A 14,105-nucleotide genomic window follows, 5' to 3' on the forward strand; every position below is an offset into this window, starting at 1 on the left:
CCAAACCTAGCTGGTAGTTAAAGACCACCGGGTGCTACAATGGGTAAAGTATGGATAGTTACTCATTTTTTTTCATATCTATATTTCAAAAAAAATATTTGTATCTAATTTATATTTATGTGGGTAGTATTTTTAATTCTTGTATTTTTATTCTCTAAATACTCGCATACTCATACTTGTTCCCATAAAAAAAAACTTATAAAGAATTAACAAAATTTAGGAATATAAATTGAAATAATAGATATAAATGAATTTTTTACTATAAAAAAATGGAAAGAAAACTTTCCTCTTTCTCTTGTTTTTGATAAATATTGATTAATAATAGTAATGATACTCATTTTTGTATATAAATCTGAATTTCTTTGAAAATTTTTTATTGAGTTTATTCTTTCTTATTAATCAGTCTAATCAAAATTTATATAAAAGATACTATATTTATGGATTCACCAAATAACAAATTGTATGCTTGAAAAATAAAAGATAATTTTGTTGATTCTTTTTTTAATCTAATAGATACATCATTAGATTAGTATAAATGTCACAATGTGTGTCCCCATTTATGTTATGTATATAACAATAAAAAGTACTTATAAAAAAATATACTTATATAATTTTACCGAACAAAGTTCAAGTAAAGATAAAAAACAATACCACTTCTAACCATTTGTTATTACCTATAGTAAGAACATAAATAAAAAATTTTATTTAACTTAAGTCAATATAATATCACATAATTTTAACCATTAAATTTTAAAACATTTTGTATGTGTTATATATAAATATATATTTTTTAAAAGTCAATCTAATATTAATCATGTAATAATTAAATTGTATTAGTCTAATTAAATGATATAAAATAGTAAATAAATTTTTTTATTAAAAATATGAAAAAAAAATTATATTTTATTTTATTGGTAAATATATTTTTATGTTAATTTTATAAAATAAATTTAATTAGATAAATTTTTATATTTTTAAATATGCATTTTTCTATTTGAGTAGTATAAATATTTATATGAAATTTCTCAACCTTTTATTTTGCATAATTTTATTTTTTTTTTGAAAACATAGAGTTATAAATTAATAGACAATATCACTTAAAATTTCAAAATAGAAAATTTGTCCATTCAAAAAATAAAATAATTATAACCTATAAATGAACTTTGAACTAAGTAAAAAATATAAGATATAAAATTATATAAAATAAAAAAGTGAAATATTTATCTTAACTGAAATTTAACAAAAATATCTTCAAAAAACTTCTAAAAAATAAAAGTAGATTAAGTTATTATTTTCTTAAATTCATAGTTGTTCCATTGTAAGTAAAACATTATTTAAATGAGATTATATAAAATTAGAATAATAAAGATAATTAGAAATAATAATAATAATTATAATAGAATTTTAGATTTACTTTTGTATAAAAGTTGTCATACTTAATCTCTGAAATTTATAAGTAATAATAAGTTAGATCTTTTTCTGTAAGTCAGACTCCTAAAGCACAATTCTTAATAGGGTAAATTTTGGAATAACTTATATGATCATATGATTGTTAATGATTATAAAAAAATGTATCCAAATATATAAAGTATTAACCCTAATTTTCCCTCATCATGAGCTTTTGAATTAAAACTTCCTCATATAAGTAGCATAATTAATAATATATATATATATACTTACAGGAATAGGGCGATGTGATCCATATCCACACAAATTTCAATTAAAATGTGCGGATATTTTTTTATATTCATACCTCTACTCGTTTAGTAAATAAATACCTTATTCGTTAAGGATAAATTTTGCGAGTACTTATCAAGTGTTTTACTCATTGTCATCCTTAGCTGTAATTTTAAATATTTCACCTTTCTCTAAATTGGATTGAATTGAATTTAAAATTTTATTTGAATCATCCAAATTTAATCTTAGTGTATTATTTATAGTTAAATTAGATGATTTTTTTAAATAAAGACCTCATTAAATTTTATCACTTGTATTATGGTTTCAGTTGATATCGGTTATTAGAAATTATAATTTTTCAACAATACAACATTTTTTATGTTATAATTATTTAAAAAGTATAATCATCAAATTTTAAGTTTTTATTTAGTAATTAATTGTATTCATATTTATTACTTTAGATTCATAAGTTATTTGAGTAGTTAATTTTGTTGTATATTAAATTTAGATACAATTTGTTATTTTAATATTTTTCATATCAACCTTTCATTCCATGATTGATTCATGTAAATAAACACAAAGTCGTGAAAATAAATATGAACTCATCTTCGGTTAACTAATTGTATTCTAGAAAGTTAAAATTATAATGATTATTAATTTTTATGATCAGCTCATATAACTTGTAGATTATAGTGATCAACCCTCCATAAAAAAAAAATTATAATTATTTTCTCATAAAATTTATTTTTTAAAGATTAAATTTGTATAAATTTAAATATACACAAATATATTATTTTTTATTAAAAAGATATTTTCCTTTCATCAAAGTAAAAATAAAATAAAATAAATAAATAAATATATATATAAATTATCCAATAAAAGAATAATTATCTTAATTTTGCTGTAATACAAGGAAAGTAAAAAACAGGACTCAGGTGTTCGTGAATTAGATTTTTAAAAAATTAATCTAGATCTATTTAAAATTAAATTATATGAATTAGATTATAAACCAATTCATTTTAATTTTTCTAAAAATTAATTTAAATTTAATTTTAAAATTTGAATTTAGTTTAAAACTGTTTTTAAATAATTTTTATACATGATAAAAATATACTATAAATATTTTTTTATTATTATTAAATTATTATATTAAAAAATATTTAAATTTTATAATAAATAATATCATTATATTTGCATATGAATACAAAGAGTATTCTAATTATTACCTCTCTAAAGGAATTAACAATATATGTTAAGAAAATATTTGCATATATTTTAATTTATTAATAAATTTTTTTATTTTTATATTTTATTAAAATAATAAATATTTAAATATATTATACTTTTTATCATCTATCCATCACACAACTTAATTATATGAATTAAATTTTAAATTATTTAATTTTTTTTAATATGTTCAAAAATAATTTTAAAATTTAAATTTACAGTAAAATTATTTTTAAATTTAATTTTATCAAAACTATTTTTAAATTTAGTTTTATGTTAAAGTAGTTTTAAATTTAATTTTTAATGCAAAAATAATTTTCAAATTTTACTTTTAAAATAAAAATAATTTATTATACAAAACGTTATATTAAATTAGTGCATTTTAAAAAGATTTTAATAATATTTATTAATATATTATATTTTGTAGAAGTGTATAAATATTTATTATTATTTTTAATTTATTTTTATTAAACAAAATTTATAATAAAAATATAAATTAAAATCTGTAAAAATAAAAATTAATAATATAAATAATAATAAAATATTATGTTATAATATTTTAAAAATTAAAAAATAAACATAAATATAAAAATAATAATAATAATTAATTTAAAAATATTTATTATATTTTACTATCTTTAATTATTTTAAAATTTAATTTTAATTAGAAGAATTAAGATTATTAAAAAAATTAGTGACAAAATATAATTATAGTAAAATTTTGTAAATTACTATAGCATGAAGGATTAATAAGTAAAAATATAAGACAATAATTTTATATATAGAATTTAAATAAATAAAAAAAGCTTATTTTAAAAAATAAATTTAAACATTAAATTAATTATATAAATGTGATTAATAAAAATATTAATTTATTGTATATCTAAATTTTTAAAATAATTTAATGTTAGTTATAGATTAGATTTATAAAACTAAATTTTTTAACACCCGTAATAAAGAATAATTTTTTATTCGAGGAAATATTATTTTTGGTTAAATGAAAAAAAATTAATTTAAAATAAAATGATTGATTGAAAACTTTCCTTTGTGGTCTCTGGGTGAAGTCGGTCGGAAGAGAAATAGAAGTTAGAAATCAAAAGGAGTGGCGTGCCGCCTCATTGCTTGCATCGTCGACGTTCGCATAACTATTGTGAATGCGATGGAGTGTGTAGCTTAATTTTGGATCCCTAAATTTCATATACTTCCTATTCAATTTCGAATTTCTCAATTTCTTCTGCTGCGTCTCTCGATTAGGGTTTTCGTAATGCGAATATACTTATTTGCTTAGTTTCCCTTCACTCTTCACTCGGAGAAGGAATCCGAATTGCTCTTTCGAAGATTTTTCCGTGTAGATTTTGACACTAAAATTCACATCATGGAGGTTAGTATCATATTCGTTTCCGTTGCTCATTGGTCAACGGTTTGTAATTCATTGCTTCTGATTGTTGTTGTTTGTGAATAGAATGATGGAGTCGTTGACATAGACAAGACTACGATGACATTGGAACCAGAGAAGCCTTCGGGTGGTGGACTCTTTGTTCCTGGAAAGGATGGAGATAGAGTAGTTTACGTGCCTCCAGAAAGAAAATCTCGCTTAGGTTTTGTTTTGTTTTTATATGAATTTTTGAATCACGCGTCTCTGTTTTAGTTCTATTGCTTGTCTATTAGAGTGTTTTATATTCTTAAGCACTGAATGCTGATTTTTATTTTTATTTTTTCAAAATTATTTTAATGAATGTTCTAACAGGACTTGATGCCCTCGCCAATGCAAAACGGGGAGGGTCTCAATATGATGGGGGATTCAAGGTACCAAAAGAAAGAACCACTTCCATTGCAGCATCTGCAGAGGATGAAGATAAGTCCGAGTCTTCTGTTGATGATGAAAGTGGGCATGATGGTAATGTGGGTACACGCAGACACGCTAGTAGGAGATATCGTGAAACGACCCATGAAACATCGTCGCATACAGGTAATTTTTTTTTTTTGGTGAATTCTATTGTTAAATTTTCTTTGTATATATGTGTTGCTAACATTGCTCCTAGTATTTTGTTAGGTAATGTTTCATTTTCAAATACAGGTTATATATATGAATAGCATATCACTCTTCCATTTGGGCAGTAACATTTTAATTTTGTTCTTGCTTTTGTATGTTTTTATTGTTGCAAATGAATGCTGTTGATAAAGTCTGAATGGATTTTTTACTTTAAAGTGGGTACTCATGAAGGGGATATTAAGATATCTCTCACTCGACTTCCATTAAGGAGGTTGATACTAATTATACACTTGAGGTGGAAGTACAATTTATTTTCTTCATTGCTTGATATATTTCGTCACGTGAGGAGTTGTTGAAGGGAAGAAATTGATGAAATGGCAGATACAAAGCTTTTTGGATATGTAAAGTGAGTGATCAGTGTAGTACAAAGGGTAATTGTAAAGGAAAATTCTCCAGTTCAGCTCAATCAGTGTAGTACAAAGGGTTAATGACGATTTAAAGTTGTTTTAGTAGTGTGTGCATTGCTTTTTTGCATGTGTATTTGTGGAATTTAGGCATTAATCTTTTTCCTCAAGAAAACCAAACAATAACATCTGAAGGTTCGGTGACTTTGTCTGCGCAGAAAGTTCTGTGACTGAAGATCACTATGGTAATACACATGGGTCTCGTTCAACTGAGCAAATGAGTACAGATGTAAGATTATTTTCTCTTTCCCTTTTCATTTTTAATGGTCTTTTCTTTTTATTGCTTTAGGAATAACGTTTAAAAGTGTCCTGATTCTATCCAAAGGAAATACTTCATTTTTGAAACTCCCCCTTGAGTGTTTCTTGGTAGTCCAATGATCTGGCATTTCTTGAAATTGATAGGATCAAATGTTCAATTAATATTGACATGATCAATTCAGGGTTAAAATATAGCATTTACAACATCGTTGTTCATTTTTTTAAAATCTGTTTTTCTCTATTTTTTAATTTTGTAATCCTTTCTCTTGGATCTGTAAAGGCTAAAGATGGAGTATAGGATTGAAAATTAGTCTATTTCTTTCACCATTGAATAGTTATTTTTAACTCCATTAGTGGGCTTTACTTATCTTAGAGAAAACGTTAATGAACTACTAGCCTGTGATATCATTCTTTACTGGTTTGTCTCGAAACATATGGAGGACATGTCAAAATTACCTTAACATTTAATTTTTCCTTACATGTCCATTTGCAAGTTTGAAAATTTTAGTGTAGCAGGAAGTAAAGAGGATAGAATCTCGTGTTATTTAACTCAAGCCACATTGAAACCTACCTCTCCCCCTTCCAACCCCTTGTATGCATGCGTGTTAGCTCATTTTTTGTTTACTAGTTGAAGCAATGGTGTTGGATTGGAGTTCAAACTTGTTACCAGCAGACAGGTTTGGGAAGGTGAAGAAAAGGAGGAATCAAAAAACTTACGTTTTAGATTATTGTGTTACTTTCAAGTTACTTGGTTTTCTTGATATGCTCTGAAGAACAAGGGAGAGTATGTTGACTGTTAGATTTTATAGAAAGTATCAAAAAAATTAATAAATGTTCAGCATTTTCATTGCTTAATATTGACATTTAACTTCTACAATTAACAATTTTCTTTCAATAAAATTATCATTATTTTGAAAGTTTGCTTTATATCTCTAATTTTGATATATCAATTTTGAAGGTTCCTGCTTCGCCTTCTGGATATGACAGGGAGAACCATAGGAGTGAGAGGAGGCGTCCCAGGGATGATTCAAGAAGTGGTAGCAGAAGAGATTATCATCGAAACAACTACGAAAGTAGGGAATCATATTCAGAGAGGGATTCACGTAGTAGGTATGACCGTGAATATGGTAGAAAGCGAAATAGATATGAAGGTTCCAGGCGAACACCTGGTATGTAATTATTTCTTTTCTGTTTCTTGCATCTATATTTTTAAATTAATCCAACTATTGAAGCAAGAAATGTCATGGATATATCTGCTTGGAATACTATAAATTTTTTGTTGTGTTTTTCCAACTATATTTAATTGACATTTAAGAGATTTTTATTTCAAATAACAAATTTGCAATTTAGCACCACTGCATTGGGAAAAGTAGCGATTCTTTATGACCTAGGAATTACCAATTTTTGTATTTGCAGGCAGGTCTGACTGGGATGATGGCCGCTGGGAATGGGAAGATACTCCACGTAGGGACAGTGTCTCTAGTTCTAGACATCATCAACCTTCACCATCCCCAATGTTTGTAGGTGCCTCACCTGATGCCCGATTAGTGTCCCCGTGGTTGGGGGGGCACACTCCTCATTCATCCTGTATGTCATTCCAAATATAATATTGTTTTTGTTTATGTCAAATTTTTTATGTTTGTAATTCCTAATTTGTCTTTGTTCATGGTAGTCTTTGAGAAATAATTTTGTTTTATTGCTGAATTAAATGTAGTTACTTCATCTTCTCCTTGGGACCATGTTTCTCCATCTCCTGTCCCAATACGTGCTTCTGGAACTTCAGCCAAATCTTCTATTTCTAGACATCATGGGAGGTCACATCAACTTGCTTTTTCTTCTGAAACTTCAAATAGATACAAGGTATATTTTGCATCTCATGTCTGATAGTTCTCTGGTATATTTGATAATTCATCATAGATGCTGAACATAAATGATTTTGACTATCACAAGAAAAGGCAGGGTGCTGAATATGTTGCGCAACTTTCTTTTTTCATACCCATATTATTATGGGTTACTTTTGATATGCATGCCATTTCATCAAATAATATAATTACTAATTTCATGTCCCCAGGATGAAGTGGCGGATAAGTCTAACTTGGGTGAAGACCACAAGTATGAGATTACTGAAAGCATGCGTTTAGAGATGGAATATGATGCTGACCGAGCATGGTATCTAAATCTAGTTTGACAAGTATTTTACTTTGATATCTTTTTAAATCACTGAATTTGAAATATGGAGTGTTACGATAGATGAATCTTTTGGAAAGAGAGATCAGAGTGCTTAATAATATATTGGAATAATATGCTGGTTCCTTTGTTTTGCTTGGCTTTTATAATTCCTGTTCTAACTTTAAATTTTTAGATTGCTTGAAAATTTTCTTCTTTTATGTATAGATCTGAATTTTAACTCATCATTCAATTTTTACCTTATCTTAGTGGTGATTGAGCTGAAGTTGTTGATGATTCTTTCAGACTTCACATTATATTGTGTGATTGACAAACTATTTTTTTTTTTATATTGTAGTTTAATCTAAATTAAAATTGTTGTTATGAAGGTATGATAGAGAGGAAGGTAGCACAATGTTTGATGGTGATAACTCATCAGTTTTTCTTGGAGATGAAGCTTCCTTTCAGAAAAAAGAGGCTGAGTTGGCCAAAAGACTGGTAACTTATAGAATTTTAATCTTTTTTAAACTAACTTTTCCTGTACTTGTAAGTGCATGACTGTTACTGTTTGGAGCTGTTTGGAGCTTCCTGCTACTAATTAAAGACTGACTGGCCATATGGAGAACTGAAAAAATTTAAAAGCTTGTATGGGAAAAAGTTTTACACCCTATGTTTTATATTTTGTAGATAATAGCAGGGAATTTTTTTCCATTGTGATTCTTTTTGTTATGCGTACTTGGATCTCATCTAGCTTGCGATTGAATTTTATGAAATTTATCATAAGTTTGTGAATGTTTGTCTTTGTTCACATGCTTGGTCATGGTGTGGTAAGCTAGATATGCATATTTTTATGTTGTAATATTCTATTTTAATTCTTAGGTGGCTTTTGGGTTATTGGCATTTGAATGCCTTGATTAAATAAACCAGAAAATTAATGTTGTGGATGGTGCTTATACTGTATCCAATTCCAGTGTTTTGTGTTCTGTCTCATGGAGTTAGGATTATGATACCTTTCCAATCAATAATGTGTAGTTTTGGAACTTTAAATTGCCCAAGTTTGCAACTGGACATATAGTTTTCTGTAATTCTCTGTTGAAGGAACTTGATACTAGATGTTTGTGTTTGCAATGAAGTGAAATGTGGTTAAGTTGTACCTTTCCTCTCTATATATGCATTTTAACTGTGGAGATTGGCTTGCAAAATTAACTATTCTTGCAACAACCATTTGTTTTAGAAGTGGTATTTGCAATATGCTATATGTACTATTCGCATGTTTTCTTCTTCTTGTATGTGGTGAAATGTTCATGTTTCATCTTATATATAAAGTGAATGCATTGGTGTATGCTTTTTAGACTAAAGCAAGTTGGTACGAGTTGATGATAAGAGTTTTTATTAATAACATAGGTCCGAAGAGATGGGACTAAGATGTCCCTTGCTCAGAGCAAAAGGTTGTCTCAGCTCACGGCTGATAATGCTCAATGGGAGGATCGGCAACTGTTGAGATCAGGGGCTGTTAGAGGTACAGAAGTTCAGACAGAATTTGATGATGAGGAAGAACGCAAAGTTATTCTTCTTGTGCATGGTAAATATTCATCTGGCCAATTTTTACCTTTTAATGCAGTTTGCTTACTGTATTGTATCACTTCAATTTTGATTGATTATTTGTCCCTCTTGGTCAGATACAAAGCCTCCTTTCCTTGATGGCAGAGTTGTTTTTACTAAGCAGGCAGAGCCAATTATGCCAATAAAAGATCCAACATCTGATATGGCTATAATATCTCGTAAAGGATCTGGTCTGGTCAGGGAAATCCATGAGAAGCAGAGTATGAACAAATCTCGCCAACGCTTTTGGGAACTTGCAGGTTCAAAACTTGGTGATATCTTAGGTGTTGAAAAAACAGCAGAGCAGGTATTCTTCTGGATTTTGGAGTATTTTGTGTCCCTTTGCTTCATTTTTTCATTGACTTCATTCTATTTAATTGTTTTGCAAATGCCAGATTGATGCAGACACTGCTGTAGTGGGGGAAGATGGTGAAATTGATTTTAAGGAGGAAGCCAAGTTTTCACAGCATTTGAAGAAGGGAGAAGCTGTGAGTGAATTTGCTAAGTCAAAAAGCATTGCGGAGCAGAGAAAGTATCTGCCTATTTTTTCAGTGAGAGAAGAGTTATTACAGGTTGGTTTTTCTTTTCTTGGTTATACATGCGTGATGTGATAGTAATTGTTAAGGTTGCTTTTTGTGAAAATGTAAGGAACCTATGGGAATTCATTCTTTCAGATCAAAGTAATTCCTAATTAATGATCACAATCACTGAGGGTAAATGTTCAAATTTAGGACAATGGGTATCTTAGTCATTCATTAAGACCTATAGTTTTAATCTGTGAATGGGGGCTGGGATTAAGCTTGGCAACACAATATTGTTCCTTTTTATTTTACTGATTATGTTGCTAATTGACTTGGATATAAAACTATATTTATCATTATATGATTTTGATATATACACAAACCAGATCCCTTTTCCTTCTCTCATCCTATTGGTCATGCATTTATTTGTAAGTTCACCGTTTTACCTGCTTGTTTGGATTGCTCTGTTCTTTTATCAATATGTTTTGATTCAGCTTTGTCTTACCTTCAATAGTATTGTTTCCACTTGGATTTTCTGTTTCTAAATGCAGATAAAATGTTATTGAAATAATTTTCTTGATATACAATGTGTAGGTGATTCGTGAAAATCAGGTGATAGTAGTGGTGGGAGAAACTGGTTCAGGAAAGACAACGCAATTGACACAGGTTTTATTGTCTTCTCTTTTCTTTTTGTTGTGTCTTATATTATTAATTAATGTTTATCCAATCAAGAAAAAAAAAAGACATAAGAATCTCTTGGATTTGTCAGAAATAGATATTTATATTCATTGAAATGGAATTTGACATTTGGGTTCCTGAACAGTATCTGCATGAGGATGGCTATACTGTTGGTGGTCTAGTAGGCTGCACCCAGCCTCGGCGTGTGGCAGCTATGAGTGTTGCCAAGAGAGTTAGCGAGGAGATGGATACAGAATTGGGCGGTAAAGTTGGCTATGCCATACGTTTTGAGGATGTGACTGGGCCAAGTACCATTATAAAGGTGAATTCTCGAGTTTATAGAGTTAAAATTTATTATTGTTCTTGATATTACACTGCTATTAATTGTCATTTCTTTTCATTCTGAGAGTAGCCTCTGCTGTAAGTTTGTGTATTGTCTACATATTAATCATAAACTTGTGCTATCTTCTAAATTTTTGGGGTTAAATTTTACAGTACATGACTGATGGGGTACTTCTACGTGAAACACTCAAAGACTCTGATCTAGACAAGTATCGGTATGAAAATATTAACAAAATTTTCCCTCCACATTTACCCCTCATTGTTTGTTTGCAATAAAGACAATGTTACCAGTCATGTGGTTTCAAACTGTTTCAGGGTTATTGTCATGGACGAAGCCCATGAAAGATCATTAAGCACGGATGTTCTTTTTGGAATATTGAAGAAAGTTGTTGCCCAACGTCGTGATTTCAAGCTGATAGTTACATCAGCAACTCTGAATGCACAAAAATTTTCAAATTTCTTTGGAAGGTAGTTTAGTTCCTCGTGCAGGATTGTTCATTATTGTTAACCTTGTTTGCTTTGACCTAATTGGGGGATCCTTGCAGTGTACCAATTTTTCATATTCCTGGGCGAACATTTCCTGTGAATATATTATGGAGTAAAACTCCAGTTGAAGATTACGTTGAAGGTGCAGTGAAGCAGGCTATGACTATTCACATAACCAGCCCTCCTGGTGACATCCTTATCTTCATGACTGGCCAAGATGAGATTGAGGCAGCTTGCTATGCCCTTGCTGAAAGAATGGAGCAGATGGTGTCATCTTCAAACAAAGCAGTTCCTAAACTCTTGATTCTTCCCATATATTCTCAGCTTCCTGCTGACTTGCAAGCAAAGATATTCCAGAAAGCTGAAGATGGAGCCCGCAAATGCATTGTAGCTACTAATATTGCTGAGACATCATTAACTGTTGATGGTATCTTCTATGTCATAGACACTGGCTATGGTAAAATGAAGGTTTATAACCCTAGGATGGGCATGGATGCCCTCCAGGTCTTCCCTGTTAGCCGTGCTGCTGCTGACCAACGTTCTGGTCGAGCTGGTAGAACTGGCCCTGGTACATGCTATCGGTTGTATACTGAGAGTGCTTACCTAAATGAAATGTTGCCCAGTCCTGTTCCGGAGATTCAGAGGACTAATCTGGGCAATGTGGTCTTGTTGCTGAAATCTCTAAAAGTTGAAAATTTACTTGATTTTGATTTCATGGACCCACCTCCGCAAGATAATATTCTCAATTCTATGTACCAGTTATGGGTGTTAGGTGCCCTTAACAATGTGGGGGGATTAACTGATCTTGGCTGGAAAATGGTTGAATTTCCACTGGACCCTCCGCTTGCTAAGATGCTTTTGATGGGTGAACAGTTGGGGTGTGTTGAGGAGGTTTTGACAATTGTTTCCATGCTTTCAGTGCCATCTGTTTTCTTTAGACCCAAGGACCGAGCAGAGGAGAGCGATGCTGCGCGGGAAAGATTTTTTGTTCCAGAATCTGATCATTTAACCCTGTACAACGTTTATCAGCAATGGAAACAGCATGATTACAGAGGTGATTGGTGCAATGATCATTTTTTGCATGTTAAGGGTCTACGCAAGGCCAGAGAGGTGAGATCCCAATTGCTTGATATTCTCAAGACTTTAAAGATTCCTCTAACCTCAAGTTGGCCTGATACCGACATTGTCAGAAAAGCAATTTGTTCAGCATACTTCCACAATGCAGCAAGATTAAAGGGTGTGGGGGAGTATGTTAATTGCCGGAACGGAATGCCATGTCATCTACATCCCAGTAGTGCTCTCTTTGGCATGGGTTGCACTCCTGAGTATGTGGTTTATCATGAGTTAATCCTGACCACGAAGGAGTACATGCAGTGTGCCACAGCGGTGGAGCCCCAGTGGCTGGCTGAGCTGGGACCCATGTTTTTCTCTGTTAAGGAGTCGGATACATCATTGCTGGAGCATAAGAAGAGACAGAAACAAGAGAAAACTGCTATGGAGGAGGAGATGGAGAATTTGAAGAAGGAGCAAGCAGAGTTTGAGAGAGAACGGAAACAGAAGGAAAAGGAAAAGATGGCTAAGCATCAACAGCAAATCTCCATGCCAGGTTTGCGAAAGGGTTCTTCCACATTCTTGAGACCAAAGAAGCTTGGTTTGTAAATTTTGTAAATACTGTGAAATGTCGGTAGAATCGTACGAGAAAGAGAAGCTGACATTCTAACTGTAGTCAGAAAGGTATGAATAAAAGAAGGCGACTTATTGCACGAGACTTAGACTAAATAGAGTATTTAATGTTCTCTGAATGCAGCCTTCTGTAAGCGAAGAGGCTGTTTCCAGGATTTGGGTCCATTTCTGGTCACAGAGCAAACCTTTCTCTTAGGATTTTGCCCTCATCCGGAAAAAAGTATGCATTAGTGATTCATTAAAAAAGTTGAATTTGCTACTGGTTACTGATACGAATTATTGGTAATGCACATTCATATTTGATTTTGTTTTGCACCCTTAACGCTGCTATACATATTTTCCTTTTACTGCTGCATTACTGTTGTTAAAACCATATCGACTTTTAAAATTCTTATTTACATACGAGGAATTGAAGGGAATTGCGTGTGGAGAAGTTGAAGCCAACATGTGATCTTTCAGATAAGCGTAACCCCAATTAAATTGTGACAGATCAAAATCAATTCAATATCATTTAGATAGAGAGTAGAGAGGAACATTCTTGTGTTAACGTGTAGCGGGAGTAGTCTTACAACAGTCGTATTATGTACAAGCAAGATCTAACCCTCTTCGAGGGAAGGAAGGAATCTAGAGAAAAAAAGAAGAATAAAAAAACCAGGTAGAATTATAGTTCATCAGCGTCATCTGAAAAAATGGCATGCATCGAGAGTCGTGCAACACTCGCTTCAGTACGAGGTAGAAATATATCAAAATTTACAACACTCGAAATGTTTATTAAAGATTCAAGGTTAATTTATTCATTTAATAATAATAGTAATCCATAATTGTTGTCGTTGATTTATTTAAATAGGCTAACTTATTAGGTGTTATTTTTTTAGTGATGTAAAACTTAATCTTTTTAGCTTAATAGCTTTAAATAAAAAATCAATTAATAGAGTTTTACCAATGTATCAAAAACACCAATTAAAGAATTAAAAATAAAAAAATCATTACAAATTATGTGTAATTGTA

The 14,105-nt window shown here is 30.4% G+C and overlaps 1 protein-coding gene across 2 annotated transcripts; it reads left to right on the forward strand.

Annotated features, from left to right (window-relative positions):
* Window positions 1-3,951: 3,951 nt before the first annotated feature.
* Window positions 3,952-13,449, forward strand: LOC113853627 (pre-mRNA-splicing factor ATP-dependent RNA helicase DEAH7). Of its 2 annotated transcripts, XM_027484105.1 has the most exons (18): window positions 3,952-4,068; window positions 4,193-4,285; window positions 4,367-4,502; window positions 4,652-4,873; window positions 5,520-5,590; window positions 6,578-6,788; window positions 7,036-7,206; window positions 7,334-7,479; window positions 7,691-7,788; window positions 8,175-8,283; window positions 9,190-9,367; window positions 9,465-9,694; window positions 9,783-9,959; window positions 10,503-10,574; window positions 10,732-10,908; window positions 11,082-11,143; window positions 11,244-11,396; window positions 11,474-13,449. In XM_027484105.1, exons 2-18 carry the CDS (start codon window positions 4,280-4,282, stop codon window positions 13,071-13,073), a joined length of 3,819 nt encoding a protein of 1,272 aa, XP_027339906.1. In that variant the 5' UTR covers window positions 3,952-4,068; window positions 4,193-4,279; the 3' UTR covers window positions 13,074-13,449. The 2 variants fall into 2 exon arrangements, with proteins under 2 accessions (XP_027339906.1, XP_027339905.1); XM_027484104.1 differs by having other exon boundaries at window positions 3,952-4,285.
* The last annotated feature ends 656 nt before the right edge of the window (window positions 13,450-14,105 follow it).

This window comes from Abrus precatorius, unplaced genomic scaffold, assembly GCF_003935025.1.
Source record: "Abrus precatorius isolate BTA unplaced genomic scaffold, Abrus_2018 Scaffold11, whole genome shotgun sequence".
Lineage (NCBI taxonomy): Eukaryota > Viridiplantae > Streptophyta > Magnoliopsida > Fabales > Fabaceae > Abrus > Abrus precatorius.